This window comes from Pteronotus mesoamericanus, unplaced genomic scaffold, assembly GCF_021234165.1.
Source record: "Pteronotus mesoamericanus isolate MK-2021 breed Mesoamerican mustached bat unplaced genomic scaffold, CSHL_Meso_final contig_164, whole genome shotgun sequence".
Taxonomy (NCBI): Eukaryota; Metazoa; Chordata; class Mammalia; order Chiroptera; family Mormoopidae; genus Pteronotus; species Pteronotus mesoamericanus.
In genome coordinates, this window is record NW_026555065.1 from 12,862,925 (window position 1) to 12,887,077 (window position 24,153).

The window sequence follows — 24,153 nt, forward strand, 5'->3', positions numbered from 1 at the left end:
TAGGTAGATAAAACTTTTTAATGCTAAAAGAATTTTTCTAGAGTACATCATTCAATTTCCTTATTTCAGGAAAGGAAACTGACAAAGAATGATAAACATTTCAGCACTTCTTAACACAATGGTTGATTTACAAAAAAAGTGATGGGCATAAAAATGCTTTGAGAAATAATAGTGCTTTGTAAATGTGAACCATTTTATTACTATTTTATACTTATATAGTTACTGTATAAGTATATGAATGCTTTAAAGACTTTTAACATAATATAGAGTGTTTTTTAGAAAGATGGACCATCCCCATACTGATTTCCATCTGCAATAAGCACAATTCATACCATTATATTGGTAGTCAGTGCATATCTTGACTCACTGAACGTTATGTCAATATTTTAATAGAAAAAATTTTTAGTATTAGTGTTTACCTTTAAAAATTTGATACATTGTTTTCTCTATATGTATATCTTTATGAACTTGTGAAAATATTTTAACTAATTATTAAAAGTGGATTTTCTAGGTTGGAAAGAATGTATACTGATTGCATATACATCTGTATACAGATAGACATACATACACACATACATATTACTAAAATATCCTGCAGGAAACATATACATATTTGCTCTTGTACCTATTTCTCTATACTCTCATTAATACTGAGCATTATCATTTCTCAGTGTTTGCTAATTAGGAAGTTGAAACTTACCTTTTCATATTCTATTGACTTTTAGGGAGCATATCTATTATATATTAAATGAAATGCATACACGATATTTGTGCAATGCTTTCACCTTTACCATATCAGTCCACTTGAAAAATAGAAAAAGTGTGTGAAAAGTACCCTTTCCACCCTTCCTGCATATCAAAGAAACCTTTAAAGAACCTATACTTATTTCTTGACAGAGAAAAAGAATTAAATTAAATAGCCAGAATTCATCCATGGCAGGAAAACGGAATTGTCAGTATTCATTTCTATAGACACCTAGCTTGCCTTTCTCTCAGATTCTCCCCTTCACTCTTTGATAGAAAAGAGCTACTATTTTCCCAAGAACAATGAGCTGCTACTCTCTCAAAAAACTGTAAAGCAAGGATGGAAATGTCAGTATTAAGTGCCAGTCACATCAGCTGCCTGACCAGACTTTATCTGAACACACTTAAATCAGAAGCAGCAATCATAAAGGCAAATACTATTTATCTAACATTCTAAATATCAGCAACACAGCACACGGTTATGGAAAACTGCAGTAATCACCGAAGAATTGCTAAAGAACAGAAGAAATGTTAGGAAACTCTACATTCCAATGAACTTTTCCACTTAAATCAAGCTTCAACCAATTATCTGGAATGGAAAACCTGTGCTTAAGAATTCATATATAGTAACATTGGTTATATTTTAGTCCTCTCTGGACTCTTCTGCTGAGTGTTATGAAAATGTAAAGAGATGGAATCCAGAAAGAAAAATATACCAAGCTGTAGTATAAACACAACCAAACACTTGATAACACCTGTGCTATTTTGACATTTAGTCACAGTTTATGATTAAAATGCAAATTCAAGTGTCTGGAAAACTAAAGTTGAATCTATATAATTATAAACATTTACCCAAAAATTTAAATGAAAAACTATAGCCAAACATCTGCTGGCTATATTGTTTTCAAACTTCCAAAAGTTTGTGTAATAAAAGTAAAGCAATCTTTACAAAGCAATTTGGTCAGCTATCACCACTGATAAGTTTTAAGAAGAGCAAAAAATACTGTCTTCCAGATGATGAAAAGGAAAGATTTTATTTTCACAGAAGGTGTTACTAGAAGAGGAAATAACTTTTAAAGAGTAAAATGTCAACATAAAAAAGAAAAGGCACAGTAAAAGCTAGGCAAAACAGTTAAAGCTCTTAGGTCAGAGCCAGCTGGCCATATATGGTAAGTCAGCCAGCTGAGTACATAGCATTCACATAAGATGTACTCTTACCTTACATGCGGCACTGATTCCCTTTAAATAAACAGAAAGTCTTCTAAGGAGACTGACTTTGTCAATTGGCTTCCACCTGTGCTGAAAAGATGCCCCACTCTAAAGTAGTCCCCAGCCTCTGAGATCTCCTGGCAGGCCAGTGCATGTATCAGCAACTTAATTTCCCCCCAATTTACCATTTTCTCCACAACTTTACTCCTGGATTATAAAATAGTTTGGGTTTGAAACTTTTATTTGCATTCCAAACCTTGTGGCTGAATATACAACTGAAAAATAAAACTGGGTTAGTGATTTTAATTCCTCCTTGGAACAAAGAAAGTTTGAAATAACCATTGACTTAAAACTAAATATTTAATTAAGTATGCTTTAAAATATTTTCAACATGGTCCTTATTTAGCAGTATTAAAAATATGGTGTCTCCTTTTTTGATGGAATTTTCCCAACATCTATACGTACTTAATTATCTGTCAACAATAAAATTTCATAAACTAATAAACCTTTGATGTCAGAAAGAAACCTTGACATCATCTTGAGGTAAAAAGATATGCTAAGTTTCTCCCAGAGTTAGTGGTAGTTTTCCATCCTGTGTTTTCTCATCTTTATCTTTAGTTTCGTGAGGATGACCAGACCTTGTCAGAGTAATAGCTCAGGTGGTTACTTCCTATTGCTTATTTCAGTGCTTTATAACTAAGCCAAAATACATGTTGTTCCGTTTATTATCCCTTCAAGTACAATTCTAATCAAAAGCAGCATTCAAGTTTATTAGGTAGAAACATAACTGAAAGAAAATAACAAACATATCATGAAGACTAAAGACAAGATTTCATTAGACAGGAAAAACATACTGGAGAAGCTAATAAAAAATTAAATATCTAAGTTCACACAATAATGCTCAAGTAGCATACAGAGAAGGAAGAGATACCTTTCAAATTTCTTGGGGAATAAAAAAATTCTTTTTCATGTACAATTAAAAGAACAATGAGAAAGCAGAAATGAGGGTAATACAATCATAGTGCAAAATAAAAAAAATAACAGAATGTTCATAAAAGAGTTATATTGGTAAGAAATTATCATCGGAAAATAATCATTAATGAGATTTTTGGGCTTACTTTGTATCCGACATTATTTTAGGAGATTCTACCCTCAAAAAGCTCAAAATCATTAGGGATTATATTAAAAATCCTTTAAAATGTTGTATAACTAATGAATGGTAAATGCAGGTGGGTATGCCTAAGATAGCACATTCTTTTAATTTTGAGTAATGACTTCCTATGTAGAAATTAGTAAGGAAGCTATAATAAATTTACATTATTATGTGCGAATAAGTCCCTTCAGAAACCTCGAGTGAAAGAGTCAAGTACCGGGGAAAAGAAAACAGCAGAGGCTGTGGCTCTACTGCCAGTAATTTCAGAAAAGTCTGAGACTCACTTTTCTCAGCTTAAAATGTGATGATACAAGTGCCTATGACACTGACTTTCTTCTGGGATTTAAATGATGCTAGGTATGTAGAAGAAAATTGTAAACTGCCAACTGTCAGAACGCAAGAGGCAGCGGTGATGGGGGTCGCTGACATCATCATTGCTGTGGCTGTCATTGTCATCATAATCCTAAAAGCAGCAATTCTATATCATCTTGAATTTGTAGAATGAAAATAATGGAGTACTGACTCTGTTATCAGAGGGATAAAATTAATTTTTAAACAAAGGTTTATTTAATAGTTTATCGAGGTATAATTGACATCCACTTGACTGCATGTATTTAAAATGCATACTTTGATAGGTCTTATTTTATTACCCATGTAACCACCACAATCAATATAATTAACCTACTTGTCAGTTCCAAAAGTTGTCTTGGGCTTCTTGTAATCACCTCCTTCTGTCCTTTCCCATTCTCACTTCCCAGGCAACCAGTGATCTGATGAATTACTATGTTAGTTTGCACTTTGCATTTACTATAATTTTATATAAATGGTATTATACTGTATGCACTTTTTTCTTTTTTTTGACTTTAAGTTCCAACTTTATTTTTTCCAATAACAGTTTACATTTAATATTACTTTGTATTAGTTTCACATGTACAGCATAGTGGTTAGACGATGATATACTTTACAGTGATAGTTCCAGTACCTACCTGGTATAATACATAGTTATTTCAATATTTTTGACTATTATTTTCTATGCTGTCATTTACATCCCTGTGACTATTTTGTAACTACCAGTCTGTACTTCTCAATCCCTTCAACTTTTTCACCCAGTCCCCCAACTCAACTCCCCTCTGGCAACCATCAGTCTATTCTCTGTGTCTATGAGTCTGTTTTGGTTTTGTAACAGAATAATGTTTCTGTTTTGTAACAGACTAATAAATGACACATGTTTTATTATGGAACTAAAAAAGTTCCATGTTTTTTATTATCCAATGTCTAACCTATCATTCCTATCCAGTGTACTTTTTTACATTATACATTTTTTTCTATTTCTACAAATTCAATTTCTTTTTTTAAAACATAGCTTCCATTCTCCAATGCGTTTTTGCATTGACTTTTCCATGGCTTTCTTAGGGTGATCGTTTTAAAAGACAGGCACTGGTGAGGGAACGAGATAGTGTGGAACGAACATTTAGCATGGTAACCAAAGATAAGGATACCTTATTTTACTTGTCGGATGAATTTTTTAGCAACAATTTGTTGACTTCCCTGCACCTTAACTTTCTCATTTATAAAATGGCAACAGAAACGGCAGCAGCCACATCAATGCTTTGTAAGTTGTGAAGTGTAATACGTGTGACAGAAGTGGAGATACGGTAGTAAATAGCTATACAAATATCAGTGTCTATAATTGTGATGATACTTGCAATGATTTGGGTTTTAGATGTTTCTTTCTAAACATTAACACTTCTTCAACAAGGTGCTTACCTACCTAGAACTTCTTTTGCTCAGCCTTCTAATATTATCATGCTTTAAACACCGTTTATTTAGAGGTAAGTCATCAAGTCCAGTGAAGAAGGCAGCACTAAGCAGAACTGCTCATTCTCTTCTGATGGCCTAGGATGGACTCTCCCTAGGGAAAGATATTAGCCTCAACACCATCTCCACTCCAATGAAAATGAAAGCTCTGTAAGGGGAATCAGTTTTTTCATATCTACCTCAGTGTCTATAGCACTTAGCAGAGTGCTCATACATAAATATTTATTGAATGAATTATTTTTCTAAAGACTGGTGGAGCTGGTATTAGGAAAAAAATTACTAAGGAATCAGATTTTACAGGTTATAGTTTTGAGTCAGTAGAGATCTGCAAACTTTAAGTTTAGCTAGAAATAGTACTACTGTATCATTCTCCTTTTTCTACCTTCAAAATGGCTGTCCACAAAGGAGTTACATCCAGAAGCTAAGGGAATGAACCAAATAGAAGTTGATCAGCTTTGTAGTGTTTGGGTCTTGAAAATGCTTGATGGATCACGATGGTTATAGCACCCTTGCTAGGTATGTTCCACTCAGGGAAATTGCTTCTATCCACAGATCCAAATGAGTCACCTGAGATAGGACTGCCCTATTCTCCCCTCCTTATACAAAGCACAGTGGTTTAAGATGTTCTGATCACAGTCTGACCAATAACACATAACTTGTATTGTTTGTTTTAGACTGACTTAGACTATTTGTGTAAAAATGCAAAGATGTTTCCTGGCAGCAACCTGTGAGTTATTAGAGTTGGGAGGCCCAAGGCTACAGGGCCAAGTCTATTATAAACCACATGGAAGCTGATGTATAGTGAGCTATTCATTAGTGATTAGGAATCAGACCAGAGTTCCGAGGGAAAAGGGAAGAAGGGAGAGAAGGGGGAGGGAGGAGATAAGGAAGAGGGAAGAATGAGGGCAGAGTGATGGATAAGAGAGATAGAGACAGAGATAGAGGGAGAGAGAAAAAAATATATAATGGAAAGGCAGAGACAGAGAAAAATAGGAACAGATGAAGAGTCAAAGAAAAATAAAGAAATGAATAAAAGTGCATAATAATTCCTGCCCTACAGAGTTCTTGTTTTTGGGATATTCCTGGATTACTACAAGGACTTTCTGTGTCAACAAAATAAAATTTGTTGCATCCTAATTCCTTTTCCTGGACCAATTTAAATGTGGGGGCTTCTCTTTCTTCCCAGCAAGAGGGATTCTTACAGAATAGTCCCCATTGCCCCAAGAGTTTGCTGTTGTGATCAAAATGCTCCCTAAATATTTTGGGGATTTTTTAAAAATTCTATTCGATCCTCAGTTTAAAACTAAGTGAAGTACGTGTCCCCTATGTCTTGGGCTATAGACTGTTACAGTGCTGTCTCCAAGGATTTGTTATCATCTGAAATTTTATGGTTTGTTAACTGTGAATCAATTCTCTTTGGTAACCTCAAGTTCATACTTCATTGAATTCAGTCCACATCTCTTTTCACATCACTTTTCTCTCCTTATTACAAGCATTAGATTCTGGCATGAAGCAGTAATGAAGTAAATGCTACATGGCACTACTATATGGCTCGGTAATGACTCAGTCCAGCTGACTTAAGTGAAAGGTAGCATTGGTCATGATATCCCCCTATTACCAGGCATATTTACAAGGTAGATGATGATTAGTTAAAAACTTATAACCCAATAGTGTGACTAAATTCTATGTTGCTTTAGACAGTTGTGGGAACTTCTTGACAAATGACTCCCTAATGCTGATACCATCGTTGTAAGCTAGCTCAGACAACCAAGGAAATATTCTTTTCCCACATAGCCCAGGAGAAGCCTGTGCTAGCGATATAGGCAATAAATCATATCCTTGATTATATTTAGGCTGTCATTTAAAAATATTGAACAGCTGTGCTGTGAAGATACTTTAATTTAATTGTAGTATTTAAATAAGCTATCTGCTATTAAGCTTAGTTTATGCTTAATTTATACTCAGCCTTGGGCTATGTGGCACATGGCATGGTGCAGAGCCATGGGCCTGGGGTGTTCTAGGTGCTACTGCATCTGGGTAGCTGTGAACTGAACCTGGCTGTCATATGCTTCAAAGGGCCAAGGCAATTACGACTCCACAAATAACAGCATTATAAGTTTCTGGTGCTTATGTGTTAAAAATGCTTTCATGTACACTGTCTCTTAATAATACCATCAAGTCAAAATGGAGTGTATATATATAAATATACAGAAATATAAACTGAATATATAAATATAAATATATATAAATATAAATATAAATATAAATATATATATATTTTTGCAAATTGCCCACTGTAAAAATGAGATTCCAGTAAATTAAGCGGTTTCCTGGAGTCAAGAATCATGATAGACCCTGAAGAGTCTGAAACTCAGGTTTATAAACTCCTACGCCAGATAGCTGTTTGGAATTATATGAAGGTACTCTTCAAGTCAGTACTTTCCATGGACCTAGTACAGTGCTTTGCACATAAGGGACAATCAGAAAATGTGGAATTTAACTGCTACCCCCACTAAGCAAGTGGAGTTGGTTGTCCAGTCAATTATATAGGTAGGATATATTAGCACAACTGCACTGCCGATTAAATACCACTGTGAATAAGGGTATGTTTGTACTTCTATCATACGCACTGTGTTAACAAGACTTCCTGTTTTAAAAATAATTCTTTACTTCAATGCTTAATACCAATTTAAAAAGTAAGCAACACATGCCTGCTATTGCCATTATGACCTATATCCCCTGTAGGAGGGAGTCATTGTGAACTTTTGTTTTTATTTCAGAAATTTGCAAAATTAAAGCACCAAGAATTGACTAAACTCCCCACAAAACATGGTATCAATCAATATATACATAAATTGTAACTCTCCTAACACAAAATTTCTTATTAAAATGAGCAGACTACACTGCCATTTTTTTCTCTGGAACCGACTGGGAGAAATTTCTTCCCTTTCCTCCTGAGGGAATGAGTGATTTATGATAATCATAAAACATTTCATGAATTATAGCATAGGAAAATAAAATCAAACATAATTAATTATGAAATGATCAAATACACAACTTACTAGAATCAAAGAGCAAGATTACAAGCACCTTAGATTTTTGTAATACTAAGCACTTTCATATACATTATCCTAGTTAATCCTAGTGATATTTTTCAAATTACATGTGTTTACCACCCCTCCTAACCCGTATTTCTGCAAAGGCTTAATTGGTCAAGCCTCCATTCTCTGCAAACACTCTCCAGAGTGCCCCATTTTAGAATCACTACCGTCCAGAGTCTTTAGAAGATTAAAATTTCAAGCTTTTTTTTTAACCCATGGTGAGTGAGGTAAAATTAAAATGGAAATTACTTAGCATTAATCTCTTGAGGGCATGAAAGTGCAATTAATGGGGGACAATTAAGCTTTTAAACCAAAAAATTGAAAAATTACTTCATTTGCATTTTCATTACCAGCTTTGTGATTGCCTGCCTTGTTTAGGTCAAAAGCACTTTTTCCAAGGAAAGAGTTTGGATATGGGAAAAAATACACTTTTTATTTCTACTTGTATCTTATTTGGGGCTTCACAACAGGCAACTACTTTGAAGTCTTGGCTGTTCTATAACTTGCCTGAGTTTTGATTTTCTCATCAATAAAATGAAGGAGTTGGATTAAACAATCTCTCTCAGATCCTTTGCCCATGCTCAGTTCTCTAAATCTTATTTCAGCAGTACTTTCTTTTTATAGCAACTTATCCACTGGTCTTTTCTCAGCCTCAGTATTCAGGTTGGAACTTTTTGACATGAAAGTATTACTTCCAGGCTTGCTTTAAAGTACTGAATCTCAGCACAAAAGATGGGATTGTATATTAATGCAAATAATGATAATGATACAACATGTTTAATGCTTAAAAAGTACCATGAGATCTATTGACATTATCTCAAAAAATATAATGATCTTTTGAGCTATGGATTATTATCTTAATTTTTCATATTAGAAGAGCTAAATCTCAGAATTTATTAATAAGTAAACTGCCCCAAATGCAAACTAGGAACTAGAGACTTCTTCCATATAAAAAAATCAAAATGTGAACAGAAGATATTGAACAATGGTTTTCGTTATACTGAAGATCTGTCAATGAGGGGCAGTGAAAACAAGGAGACAAAAACTAATAAGGTGAGCCTTACTATTCATTACTTCAGTTTACTGCCTTGAGAGAGTTTCTAGGGCACTGTGTAAGGATAGGGAACCCAGCTGGAATCCACTGGACTCTCTGTGTTACAAAGGCAGAGCAGAAAATCTGAGAAGACAAAGGCAGCTAGAGGTCACAGGGGATACTACTAAAGAGAAGAGAGCTGAAGAGAAGAAAAACTCCAACAATTTGCAGAGGGTTCCTCTTGAACAGTCATCTGAGTAATGATAAGTTTGTATGTGAAGAAACAAGCCAAGAACAGGTTTAAAGCCACTGAAAGGAATTGCATGTAACAGCGCTTAGCACTCCCTCAGGCCAGAAGCAGTGCTTGTTTCTACTGGGCAGACTAGAAAATGCATCATTAATGAGTGAATAGACTAAGAAGAGTATTGGTTCTTCTAAATATTGGTGCTTAAGTAATGAGCATTTTGTTAAGCAATATTTCATTCCCACTTAATAAAGTTCAAAACAAATATCAAAGAACCAAACTATTTCCATGTAGTTCCAGAATGAAGCTCAAGAATATGTACAGAATGCCAAAAATATCCAGTAACCAACAAGCTAATATTTGCAATGTCTGTCATCTAATATAAAATAACCAGGCATGTGAAGTAGCATAAAAATATGACACATTCATGACAAGAAAAATCAACCAATCAAAACTGACCAAGAATGGATACATACATTAGAACTGGTAGTCAAGGGCAACAAAACAGTAACTAAAAGTTGTGCATGTGTTTAAAGAATTACGTAGAGAAAGACAATGTCAAGGGAATGAGAAAATAAGCCACAGATGGGAAGTAAACATTTTAAGAAGCCAGGTAAGATAAAGGACTCTTATCCAAAATATTAAGAGAAATCCAAAAGCTCAGCCATAAAAACAAACAACCTGATTGAAAATGGGCCAAAAACCTTGAAAGACACCTCACCAAAGGAGATATACAAATAGTAAATAAGATTATGGAGAGATGCTCCACATCATATGTTACCAGGAAAATGCAAATTAAAATAACAAGTTACCATTACAGTTATTAAAATGGGCAAAATCCAGAACACTGTCAACACTTAATACTAGAGAGGATATGAAGCAACATATTTTGCTGGTAAGAAAGCAAAAGGTACAGCCACTTTGAAAGACAATTTGGTAGTTTCTATAAAACTAAACATACTCTTACCATATGATCTAGCAATTATATTTCTTGGCATTTACACAAAGGAGTTAAAAACAGGTCCACAAAAAAACCTGGATATGGATGCTTATAGTATCTTTACTCATAATCACCACAACTTGGAAGCATCCAAGATACCCTTCCATAGAAGAATGGACATATAGTCTACACAATGGGATATTATTTAGTGCTAAAAAGAAATGAGCTATCAGGCTATGAAAAGACATGGAAGGATCTTAAATGTATATTACTGAGTAAAAGAAACCAATCTGAAAAGGCTACATACTGTATGAGTTTAACTGCAGTTGACCTTTGAACAGCATGGGTTAGAAGTGCAAGGGTTCAATCATAAAGAAATTTTTTTCAATAAACACAATTGATCCTTCTTATCAGGGCATTTCACATCTGCTGATTGAACTGACCATGGATCAAAATCAGTATTTTTTCATTCTTAACTATGGTTTCCCAACTGCAGATTCCCAACTGTGGATCGAAAAAATACTGTATGTTGCTTGAATCTGCCGAGGCAAAGGGCTGACTATAGTGTCAATAATTATAGTCAGGTTTTCAATTGTACAGGTTCCCCTAATCTCCAGTGCCCCTAATCTCCAGGCCATTCAAGGGTCAACTGTATATGACATTCTAGAAAAGGTAAAATTATGGGGACATTAAAACAATCAGTGATTGCCATGTTGTTGGGAGGGAAAAGCAGTCAACACATGAAGCACAGATGATTTTTAAGGCAATTAAAATACCCTGTATGACAGCATAACAATGAATACATGTCATTATACATTTGTCCAAATCCATAGAATGTACAACACCAAGAGTGAACTGTAATGCAAACTATGGACTTTGGATGATAACGATCTGTCAATATAACTGCATCAATTGTAGCAAATATACTCTGGTGGGGAATGTTGGTAATAGGAAGACTATGCACATGTTGGGGTAGGAGGTATATTGGAAATCACTGCACCTTCCCATCAGTTTTTATATGAACTTTCTCATAAAACAAATAGTCTTAATTTAAAAAAAATGTTAAGTGGAGACATGAAAGATGCTAAGATACAATTTGAACTTTCTGAGATAGAAATTAAGATATATAAGATAAAAAACATAGTGGCTTGAATTAATAGGTCAGACATTACAAAATAAAAAATAAAAAGCTATTTAATTTAAACACATTGCAATAAAAATAATCCAAAGTGAAGTACATGGAAAAAGAGAGGAAGGGAAAGGGGGAGTTAGAGAAAGCCAGAGCATCAGTGGGCTGCGGGACAACCTCAAGAGGCTTAATATAGATACACATGTGGAATCTCCAAAAGGTAGGAGCAGAAAGAATATTTAAAGAAATAATGGTCAAAAGTTCTCCAAATTTGAAAAAAACTGTAAACCTATCGTTTCAAGTAGCTCAACAAAAAAAGTAAGCACCAAAAACATAAAGAAAACTACACCATGGCACATTGTAATCAAGTTGTGCAAGTGAATAAAGAAAACAAAGTATTAAACAGGGGATAGTAAAGGGTCAAATATATGGTGATGGAAAAAATTTTACTTTGGGTAGAGGGCACACAATGAAATATACAGATGATGTACCAAAAAATTATACACTTTAAACTTATATAAGTCTATTAATCAATGTCACCCCAATAAATTTATTTTTAAAAGCATAGGTAGAGGGAAAAAATAAAAACAGGTATGGGGAGCACAAGTGAGGATAATGGATTTCTCGAGGAACAGGTGTGAAGGACACATGGATGAAGCCAGGGTGGGAAGGGGGAAAGTGGTGGCAGGGAAAGGGAGACAAATGTATTTGAAAAATTTAAAAAAAAAAGAAATTTTTAAAAAAGGATAAAAAATAATTCCAGAAATAAAAGAAAAAAGAAAACAAGATAACAATTCAAACACAAAGACAATGAAGCAATATCTTCAAAGTAAATTCTTAAAAACCACATTCAGAATCATATGATCTTTTCAATAGATAGAGTAAAAGCATTAGACAAAATGCAATATCTGTTTCTGATCAAAACTCTTCGTGTACTGAGGGTAGAAGACAGCTCTCTCGCTGGATAAATGGCATCTATAATAAATCTACAGCTAATATCATAGTTAATCAAGGATGCTTTTCATCTATGGTTGGGAACAAGGCCAGGACGTCTGCTCTTATCATGTTCATTTATCATTATACTGGAAATCTTAGCCAGGCCAATAAGGCAATAAACATTGTATCATGTTGTTTGTGTATGTGTGTGAAAAGTAATAAACAGATTATAAAACTCGAATGGATATAATCCAAAGGTTCTGATACAGCTAAAATAACCTCATTTTGAGGCTTATAAAGTGAGGCTGCAGTAATCGAGACCATGTGGTATTGGCTCACAGATGGATAAATTAATCAATGGAAGACAATAGGTAATTCAGAAATAGAGCCATGCATATATACAGAGCTGAATTTCATTAACAGTACACAAGCAATTTAGTGTAGAAAAGACAGTACTTTCCAATACCTATATGCAAAATAATAAAGTTGAGTATGTAACATACTAGATTCAGAAATTACATCAAAATGTATCATAGATGTAAAGTAGAAAATTATAAAACTTATACTACAAACTTTGCAATTTTGAAAAAATGAAAAAAAATGGGTACAATATTTGAACAGACGACTAAAAAAAGATAAAGGATAGCACATAAGCACATGAACAGACACTTAAAGTCATTGTCATTAGAGAAATGCAAGATCAAATCATTATAAGATACTATTACACACATATTAGAAAGGCTAAAATTTAAAAAGACTGGTCTTATCAAGTGTTGGAAGGAAGTATATGACCTAGAATTCCCATACAGGGGTGGTGGAAATGTACAATGGTGCAACCACTTGGCAAAGTGTCTTAAAAACTAAACAATTCCCAGCAATTCTACTCTAGGTATTTATTCAAGAGATATGTATGTACATGTTCCTACAAATAAGTATGCACAAGTGTTTCTAACCACTTTATTTTTAATAGCTAAAAATTAGAAACAAACCAAATACCCATCAAAAGGTAGATGCATTCACTGCATCATTTTGATACAATGAAATGCTTCCTAGCATTAAAAAGCTGTTGCTAATCCCTACAACATGGATGGATCTCAAAATAATTGCTGAGTGGAACCACACAAATAAGAGTGCATACTGAAGTATCTATTTGTATAAAATTCTAGAGAAAGAAAAACACTCTATAGCATCATAAAGAAAATCAGTGATTACCTTGGGGTGGGGGGAGTTAGAAAGTGTAGCTCCAATGGGGCATGAAGAAACCTTCTGGGGTGATGGGTATATTCATTATCTTGTCTGTGGTGATGAATTCATGAAGATATACATATGACAAAATTTTAAATTGTACACTTTAAATATGTAGACTTTATGATTTTTCAATTAATAAAACTGTTTTTAAACTTTCAAATTTCCAGCTTCTCCTGAGAAACTGGAAGCTCTTACCATTGCCTCTACATGATTGCACGGTAATGGAAGCTGTCCCTTTTCTATCAGTCACTTGGTGTCAGGCTTGCCACAGTCTCTGTCCCTCTTCTTTGTTGTCATTATCCTGTATTATTCACATACTTGACTGCCTTAGGCATTTAAATTCATGACTATTGATTATATTCTTGTCTTCTGTTAACAAATAAATATTATGCTAAGTGAAATAAGCCAGTCAGAGAAACACAAGTGCCATATGATTACACTCATATGTGGAACCTAATGAACAAAATAAACTAACAAACAAGATAGAAACAGACTAATAGAGAATAGACTGAGAGCTGTCAGAAAGGAGGAGGGCTGGGTGAAAAAGGTTAAGTAATTAAGAAAAAAAAACCCTTGTAGACACAGATAAGAACATGGTGATTATCAGAGGGAAGGGAAGGTGAGGGAAGTTAGAAGAGGGTATGGAGGAATAAATGACCTGGGGTGGTGACCACAAAAAATACAACATACAGATGATGGATTATAGAATTTTACACCTGAAACCTATATAATTTTATTAACTAATGTCACTCCAATGACTTCAATAAAAAGAATGAAGAAAAAATAGAAATATTAAAATTTTTTATTCCATCAGTCTGAAGGGAGAAACTGTCCAGATCTCTTAACTCATTCTATGGTATCCTTTGTTATTTGGTCCCAACTGATTTCCCAAACCTAGTTTTTAACACTCCCTTTATCAGCCCATACACATGAGAAGCTATATCTCTTACATGCTATTGCCAACATCCCCATACAAGCTGTATGTGTTGGGTTTGCTTATTAGCATGTGAATGAGATCCATGTTTAATCCATTAGAAAGAGAGAAGGAAAAAAAGAAAAGGAAAGCTCTTAAATTCACAATTAGGGATTTTCATTTCTATCAAATGATATTTGGATATCATTTTATGCCTCCCCAAGAAAATGTCATAGAAAGAAAAGAATCCTTCACAGAAAAGTGATTTCTTGCTGTTTGGTGCAAGATGTTAGAGGTTTAAAAATAAATGACCTTGGAAAATGAGAGATTGTAAAAGTTATGACCAACCATTTCATCAGCATAGGCTGGTGTATATGTGATGGGGTAGGTGCTACCCAAAGTCTTTAGTCATAAATTCTCAGATGTCAAAGTATTGCTAAGTCAAGCCTGTAAATTCCTAGCTATGATAGGCCAACCTGTTATAGATAAAGTTGTAATCTTTTCTGCTTATTTTCCTGCAAAGTTATGCAAGCCATGTCACCTTCTCTTGTTTGAAATATTCTTTTTATCACTTGTTTCCAAAGTTAATGAATAAATAATAAATGTTATGAGAGTAATAAGCAAGTTCATACCATTAGTTTTATTCTTTTTGTAATTTGCATAAATAATATTAAAGTGAGATAATAATTGCCTGTATATTTTGCATGCCTGTCTTAAATTTATACTCAAATATTTTACTACTTATAAGAGTTTCACATTATGTACTTACAAATAAAACTTCTCATCCCATACTGGATTCAAATTCCCAAAAATGGTTTTAGTCCTTCTTTTGTTCTTTCCAACTTGAACTGTAACATATGGGTCACTCGACCCTGTTTTGTCTTTTGCCTGCAAGCCTTGTGCAGAAACCACTGAAATAACAAAATTAAACAGTTCAATATAAAGGTTTCCCCAGAAACAAAAATAATGAAGGAAACATTTTCTATCACTTTGTCCCTGTGTTTGAAGATGCATGTCCTTTGCTTTCATTCTCATGAGCAACAGAACTTCTTTTAAAAAAGTTTAATAAAATAATAAATACACTGAACATTAAAACCTTCCTTTGAACTAATATACTTTTGCCTGTAGTGAATAATAGCTATACATACACACACACATGCTTACACATATTACCTATATATTCATATATACATTGCTGTATACATGTATAGAGAAATGAGCATGCACATTCAATATGCAAAAAATTGCCCAACATAATGTCAAAGTCCTGTCATTTAAAATTTATTTACTTATGAGTTTGCTGTCAGTACTGATCAATTCAACCTGATAAAAGAAACATCTTAATCTACCTTGTAAATACTCTATCAGTAAGAGGTTTGATCAATCTTAACATGATAAATACGTACTTAATGTTATTGTACAAGCAACTTCAGAAGTTCAAATAACTAGACATAACTAAACTCACTTTTTTTTGACTCAGGGTCAAATAGAAGAGGGATATTGATTCAGGAGTAAGTAAAATAATATTTGTTTTCTTATTAAGAAAAAGTGACTGAGAGATTATTGGCTACTCATAATTTATCAGTATCAGGCAGCAACAAAACTAAGCTCTTGTAAACTGCAGAATATTGATGAGTATATTGTAAAACAACCTTCTTCCACTGGATGAGGTTTTGATTAGACCAAGACACAGCTTTTGATCAAAACAAGATATTGATAAGACAAGGAATTACTTTAGTTATCTAGTCAATATTTTAGAAATTTCAAGTACCAACTAGACTCCTTGTCAATATTGACAAGATTGAAAATTCTATTATTTTCTATAATTATTTTAGCAGTGATTTCTATAACACATAATAACTCAATGTGGAATAAAAATTTTAAAGACTTATTTTTACCTGTAATGGTTATTTTTGCTGACCACTTAGATGTCCCATCCAATACACTCTGTTTGGCTGCCTTTGTGTACTGAACAAAATCTTCTTTAGAAATCTGAAACATTTCTTGAATTACTTCAAACACCTCTGGCCTATTTTTTTCCCTGATCTTCATTCTTTCTTTCATAGCTGTAATAATAGTCTGAGTCTTGTCTTCAGCACCATGCTTAGAACTCTTTTCTGCTGCTCCTATAGTGGAAAAAAATCAATGGTGATGTGAATGTATGTGCAGTTACTTTTTGATGGCCCAAGAGAGAGAGAAAAAGGAAAAATATGAGGATGAATGAATGCTTTTATTCTGAATAGTCAGAGTGGCTTTTTTTTGGGGGGGGGAATATCAGAACAAATCATGATGCTAAGATTCAGAACAACTTATATTTTGGCAAGTGAACGGACTTCATTGATCCCTAGTTTTCTGACTTCTATTATTGGACTAAATCAAGGGTGGTACAAATATTTGGAGTGAATTTTTAAAAACCAATTTCAAAACCCCCCAAAAGAATACACACAATCAAATGTATTATATATCACACATATTTACTCAACAGATAGCCAGATCAAATTGGGAAATAGATTGGATATATATGTCAAATGTCACTCAGAATCAATATCTCAAACACTTGTGTTCATCCAAAGTATCTAATTATTTTTATTGATGGAATTTATCATAATTAAATGATTTTTTTCTCAAAAAATAAATAGCACCTCTACTTGTTGTATTCTGAAATACAGAGTAAGATTTTATCCAGAATAAAAATGATTCTGCTGTTTAAAAAGGATTCAAAAACTATTGGTCTAGGTGACCTTTAAAGTATCTAATAGACCACAAACCTGAGTTGTCATTCTATAATACGGCCATAGTTTTGAACACCTTGAATTCTCACTTTCCACTCAAAACCCTTTTTGATTTCTAGGACCTTGTTTTTTATGAGTGGTCTCAACTTTCTGAGCATTTTTGTTAATAATACAAATTCTCTAGAAGTGAGATTTCCAATAGGCTTTTCTTGGATCCTTCAGCTTTTTTTAACTATCAGCCAGATATTTTCCATGTTCTGTTGACCTCTGGGTTGCTCAGTAATACAGAACAAATAAATAGTAAAAAATGATTTCAGCTTTCATAGTTCCTCAGTGAGTCTGAAGTGAGAAAGCAAAAGCCCGTGCACCAGGGTCTATGGGAACTGCCATTGCTGAAAGCAAACCTTTTTTGGCACAGAAGCAACTGAGAAGTAGTAAAAAGAAAAGAAAATTGTGTTCATGTCTAGTAATTGTTCCAGTATTAACCTACATGACTATTGCTCAACTTGTGTATCTTTTTGAAATATTATATTTCTGAAAATAGGCATACTCATAAATATTTCACAAAATGTTAAGAGATTAAATGGGATAAATTATGTGCACAATTCCTATCAAAACTATAATCTCAGTAATGTTCTTTGAACCTAATGTTGTAAATCTTAAGCCGGCTTAAGTGTAGAAGCTAAGACAAAGGAGAAAAAGTCAAATAACTTTCCTTTTTATAAATTCATATACTATTTGACAGCAGTAATTTAATAAAAAAAACTTTATTTATTTGAAAGCATAACATTTGTTTACTGAAGTGAAAAAATACATTCATAATAATCAAGGTGTAATTAGATGAAGTAAGAAGAGATGAACATTCTAATGGTAGAAAGAGCAGGTTCCCTTTATCCTTTTTTAAACCTTTGAGGACAAATCACATTTTTAAAAAGGATACTAAAAAGTAATACATTTCATTTATGGCAGTTTGCCATTCTAAATGCCCTAGGCATCTGCTAAAATATGCCATAGAACAGTACATTATCTACCCTTATGCAATGAAGCATGTTTGTAGTTTATCAATAATAACTTCACAGTACATAATTCTTACACAGAAAAATTAGTTTAGGCTAGACTAAACACTAGTTGCACCTATTCAATAGGCAGATTTTACTACAAGTACTGGATTAGTCATTAAATAGAAATAACAACGATAGCTTGAAAAATTACCGGCAAGTTTCAGTGTCCCAAATGTTTGGTCTGTAAAGACCATTCCAAGAATGTTCAAAAAGTTCTAAGTGTTAAAAAATTTTTGAATCCCTCCAAATTTTCTCAATAACTATTATCTTTATGATTATGAACATTTCCAAAGGCTCTAGGAAAGAGTATTGAAGTCCTCAAGAGGTAAATATATTTTGGAATTTTTTCACCTAAACTTTGGAAGAGCCATTCGACGACCACCACCTACGTGATATAGGGTCATTCAAGTAAAAACTACTAAATTCAAGGCTGGGATGTCAAGAGGTATTTTTCTCTTAAAGGAATCAAAGCTCTATACTTAACATCTGCTTCTTGAATTCTTTTAAAAATTAATTTAAAAACATGGCAATTTGCTTTGAAATCTATCACAAATCTTGATAGTGGAAGAGAAGATCACTAACCTGAACAGAAAACAAACCAACTGACTGTGAAATTGCCAGTCTAAGAGAGTAGGTTAGAAGAGACTTACGTTTATGTCTTTTACCTTTATTTCTAGGAAAGATATAGAACTTTTTCAAAGTTCTACTTTCATATTTTTGGACTAGAAAATAATTTAACTTAGATCTGTTTAGTTCAGAGATACAGAGACAATGCATAATTAATTATGTCGCTTATCTGTAAGTACTTTCTATTGTCCTATTGTGTATCAAACCCACTTAATATCATTTTTTTAAAATAAAACTATTTCTTAAACAAGTACCATATGTCACAAATTTCCAGCCCTTTGGATTTATTACTTTCCTTCAAGTTTATTCTTTTAATCACAAAGTCATCAGATACAAACTAAATTTGAATTTATATGAGTCTTCCTTCAAAATGTCTGGTAGAAGGTCCAGTAGTTTAATTGAAATATAGTAATATGTCAACCAGAGATAAAAAATAAATGAAATTAAAAGATATAATGTACAGTCAAAGCACTTTGTAAAGTATAATACATTATACAAATGAAATGCATCATTGTTATATTTAAAAACACTTAATTGACAGATCAGTCAATTATGCACAGCAGAACTGCAAGGGAATTTAATCTTAAAGAGAGGCAAACTTATCCAACATGGTTCTCCTCCACATAATTTAATAAAACAGCCAATTACTCAGAACCCTCACTTTTCCTTTAATTTTTATTTATCACCCACAACATAAATTTCATATGAAATGCACAATTCCACCACATTTATATGGTTATTTACAATTTTAGTGTATTTCCAAATAATTATCTGTACATACATAAAAACTACAATATTCTCTCTTGGTCTCAGTCTCTTCCATTTCCTATTTTTCTCAACAGTTTCAAACATTTCTAGTCTCTTCAACAATCATGCCCCCATTACCCTTTTGTTCTCAGCATATGAATTTATTGTGTGGTAGGCAGTTGGATAGGCAGGAGCAGAACAAGGATGATGGGCCAGTTACAGACGGTCACCAAGGTGCAAAGCCCCAGGTGCCTACCAATGGGCAAAACTGGTAAAACAAGGATATCATCCCCAGGGCGACCTCTCCTCCCCTAGCATATTGCTGGTCATTTGGTGTCGACCCCCCTGACCTTTCATATTACTTGTCACATGGTTTGGATCTTCTGACCTTTCCACCCCTGACATGTTGCTAGGCATATGGGTTAGACCCTCTCAGAGGGGGAAGGAACAAGGGGGCTGGAGAAGAGCCCTTAACCATTAAGTCCACAGGACAACGAGGTTCTGACCTGCATCAAATACATCTAGGCCTCAGTTGTGTTTCAGCTCCAGGTCCAGAAAAGCAGCAAAACCAGACAAGGGACAGGGCTGTCTCAGGACCAGCTGCATTGACTAATGGCCACCTTGCCCTGGCTTTGACTAATCAGTGGAGACTACTGGCTACAAATAAGCTGATGAATATTCTATTAGGATCCTCCTCTGGGACCTCCCCTATAACCTCCACCCTTAAAAGCCCTCAGGACTGATCTCTCAGCTTTAGGGAGGAAGTCCGAGCCTTTTCCCTCCTCCTCCTCTCTCCCAACCCAAGTGTCTTCCCTTGTCTCTTTCTCCTAAACGCTAAGGGACCCCCTTCCTTTGCCTCTGTAATTTGTTTCCTGAGTCCATTTTTCTACCATTTACTTCTTTTGCTTCTGTGACTTTCTAAATAAACTTTCTCTCATAGTTTGAGTCTTGGCTCTGAATTTTTTCCTAGCCAGAACTCAAGTACCAAGGTTGCTGAAGGAAGGCCAGGTATGTATGACTCTCCCGTCTAACACCTGGTGCTGTTCTCACCAGTGCCAACGTTCTCTCTTTCTTAATAGAAAAAGAGGCATTCTAAACTCAGTGGTCACATTTTCTCCCCCAACCCCCACTACAGAAAACAAGAGCAACGGAAACATCAAACATGATTTATAGCATTAGAGGATTTTTGTGGTGTAAATATGCCTGACAAGGTTGATTTCAAGCAACTGCTTCACAAGATACTTGAATATTTATCAATCACCACTGTCATAGCTATCTGAATGTATATATATCCTACAGGCTAGCCTGTAAGGCCAACCTTAATTAACTGTGTTTTCCAAGTATCTAGCACACTGTTTGCAAAATAGGATACACTCAATAATAAAGAAGACAAACTATTTCTTAGGGGAACCTAAAATAAAATGATTACTATATTTTGCTATTTTGGCTCTGGGTTTAATTTAATGTGTTAGGAACTTCTTATATACTCTGACAACAAGACCATAATTCTACAATAAATAATAATAAATTTAGTATCAAATGATAAATATGCTGTGGAATGCACCTTATGGAGATACAAAATATACCTGACCCTTGGCTTCGGATTTGGAATTTCCCAAAAACGAAGGCTGTGTGGCTGTGTGCCCATCATTAGAAAGCAGAATTTGGCTGGCCCGCACTTAATAGCACAAAACAAGGGCCTAAATCCAAATATAAATGGAAGAAATATATTAAGAAGATAACTTTTACATAAGGCAAAAAAACATAGTGGCTCCTGATGCTTTTGTATAGAAGGAGACAGTCTTGGATGTGAATCCTAGTTTGTCACTTAGTACCTGTTTGGAATTGGGCTAGTTACTTTATCTTTATAAGCCTTAATCTCTTCATCTGAAAACAGGAAAAAATAGTAATGTCTTCTTTTAAGAGAGTCCCTTAAGGATTCAATGAGATAATGAATATAGACCCAATACTAATAACTGAACATGTATAGGGATTTCAGAATGTCAGAAAGGTGAATACATAAGCAAATAAGAAATACTAACAAGAAATTTTATAGTTCTAAGCCTCACAATGACTTGACCTATGAAGCAACTCCTTGAAATCTCCCCTAAGAACAGTGTCATACCCAATATCTGCCATATGCTAAAAGCTCTGTAACTATTTGCTAATTGGGAGCCAACAAATTGTTTAAAGATAAAAGAACATACATTTCCAAGGAACTAGGAAAAGTAATAATAAATATTCATTATAATACTGAACAGTATTTCTATTATAAATAGTATTTATTATCAATATTGTGAACAAAGTAATGGTAATATAAATATAATAATTATTATTTTAAATTCATAAATTCTTACTGCATTCGAGGCTGGTGAACCCAGAGGAGGTTCATGTTAACAAGCATGAAAAGCACAAAGAAGGCCTGACATTGAAGCATTTCTCTCTCTAGGGGTCTCTACTATTGAGACTTTGTTGCTTTTCTTTTCTTTCCTAGTAAAATCATGTAGGTGGGCCTGTTTTTGGTGCCTGTTTTTCTTTTCTATGAAATCATGTAGGTGGACATGTAGTTAGTATTGCCTAACCTTTTCCCTTAGTTATTTTACATCCAAAATAATTTTAACCCTCATCTTTTAACATGCCTTCATTCTTTTCAAGGAACCTACCTACAACTCCCCCAGTCTTCAAGTCAGCTACACAATCAAAACCACACACTCCACATGATCTCTGGCAGACCAACAAAGGACAGATGTTTAACAGAAAGATAACTGGAGGGACAGAAATCTAGCATAGCATCACCTCCCCTGCCCATGGGAGACCTCATCATTGACATGGGGGAACATGGGCAGGTAGCCCAATTTCAAGAAAACTGCCCCTCTTTCTAAGAAGTGACTTCTCTGCCAGGGAGCTTGGGTCCAAAAACAAATGAAAAGCAACATTACCTCCCCCTCCACCTATACCATCCCCGCCACATCCAATTGTCCCATTATTTGTAAATACAAACATTTAGAACAAGTTTGGAAATATTTGCATAGTAAAAGACGACAAAATCTGGAATGCACTCTCATAATTGTATGTCAAATCTACTACATCTCACAAACAAACATAATCTAGATATTAACTTTCTTAAGATTTCCTAATCATTTCAGAGTCCAAAACTATCTATATGAATTAGGAGAACAAATTAGTTGTAAAGAATAAAGTGAAAAAGTTTCAAAATATTTTTACTATGTAAGGAAAAAACGAAGAGAGCAAGGAGGGATGGAAGGAGAAAATACTGTCTTGTTTTTACCATTTTTAGTTACATAGATTTATTCATGTCCTTTGCAAAAAACAAACAAAAAATATAAAACAAAAAAAAAATTTAAACACTGATTCTTTCTTTTTTCTTAAATAGGCTCTGACATCCAGGAACTTGGCTGATACAAGTTCACAGTGTCATTGGAAGCTGGCCTGGCACTCCCAGCTGGGCCATGTTGTTCTCCTGTTGGACATGAGGCCACCTACAGCCACCTCACACAAAGCCACCCTGTGACAGGGTTGAAGTGACACAAACATGGCCATTTTATATTTTTTGTATAAGCACAAATGAAAACAAGGTCACTGTGCAAACTGCAAATACCAAACATCCCTTCTAAGTGACCAGAGTTTCTTTACTAAGAACAGCAGCTATTAGCTTCACTCTAGTCTGCTCCTTGTAGGTAAGGTTTATTAACCTGCAGAATCATAGGGTTGTTCTCACTTCCACACACCACCCAATCTATGGTAACACTGTACTGTCTAAAACCCTCTTAGTGAGATACTCTATGGTTTATCCTCTTATCTCCTGTCAGCAATGGGTGATAAACTGAACTTTTAACACTACAGGTGTATACCTGGTGATCGTTAGCTAGAGGGCATTAATATGTATTATTAACTCTTTTCACACATGTAGGAAATGATGCTCAGAGAGGTTTTATAAAATTCTGATAGTAGCAGAATGAGAAACTAGATTTTTTCAAGTAGCTCAGGGCTATACATATATATCTCACCTTTGCTTACATTTATGTTGAATGCCTCTATGACATTATGTAAGGCATACTTACACTTTCATTCCCCCACACTCTCCCACCACTTGAAAATTCTCCATTGTTAGTTTATTCTTTTGGGTTAAGACATTGACCATTGTATTAAAGTAACAACTACTGATTACGCAGTTACCCACATTAACTATCAGATTCTTTCCTCCTTAGTATTGTTGAAAAGTCAACACAGTAAGTATGTTGTGATAGGGTAATACCCTGTGTTTGGTGGGTTGGCCATGGAGGACAGGCCTTGAGGCGTCATCATGCTGGGAAGTTCTGTGAAGTCAGGATCTGCTCCACACAGGATAGCTTACAAACAAGGGTGCTCTATGGGAGACTGGAACAGCAGTACAAATAAAATTCAACAATTTTCATTTTTTTCCCTAGGGTCAACTTTGTATATTCCTTTATAAATTAGGAGAGATCACTAGGCTTGGAGTTCATAGACCTGGGTTCT

The 24,153-nt window shown here is 34.3% G+C and overlaps 1 protein-coding gene across 2 annotated transcripts in view; it reads right to left on the reverse strand.

Annotated features, from left to right (window-relative positions):
• The window catches only part of UNC13C (unc-13 homolog C), a 502,857-nt gene that overhangs the window by 273,545 nt on the left and 205,159 nt on the right, over nucleotides 1-24,153 (reverse strand). The window contains exons 8-9 of one of the 2 annotated variants that reach the window (XM_054565405.1): nucleotides 16,367-16,594; nucleotides 15,238-15,379 (exon numbers count right to left, since the gene is read on the reverse strand). The exons of the other annotated variant lie outside the window; for it this stretch is intronic. Of the exons in view, the coding sequence (XP_054421380.1) occupies nucleotides 15,238-15,379; nucleotides 16,367-16,594 (370 nt within the window). The remainder of the gene's footprint in view (nucleotides 1-15,237; nucleotides 15,380-16,366; nucleotides 16,595-24,153) is intronic. 2 annotated transcript variants of the gene reach the window in all.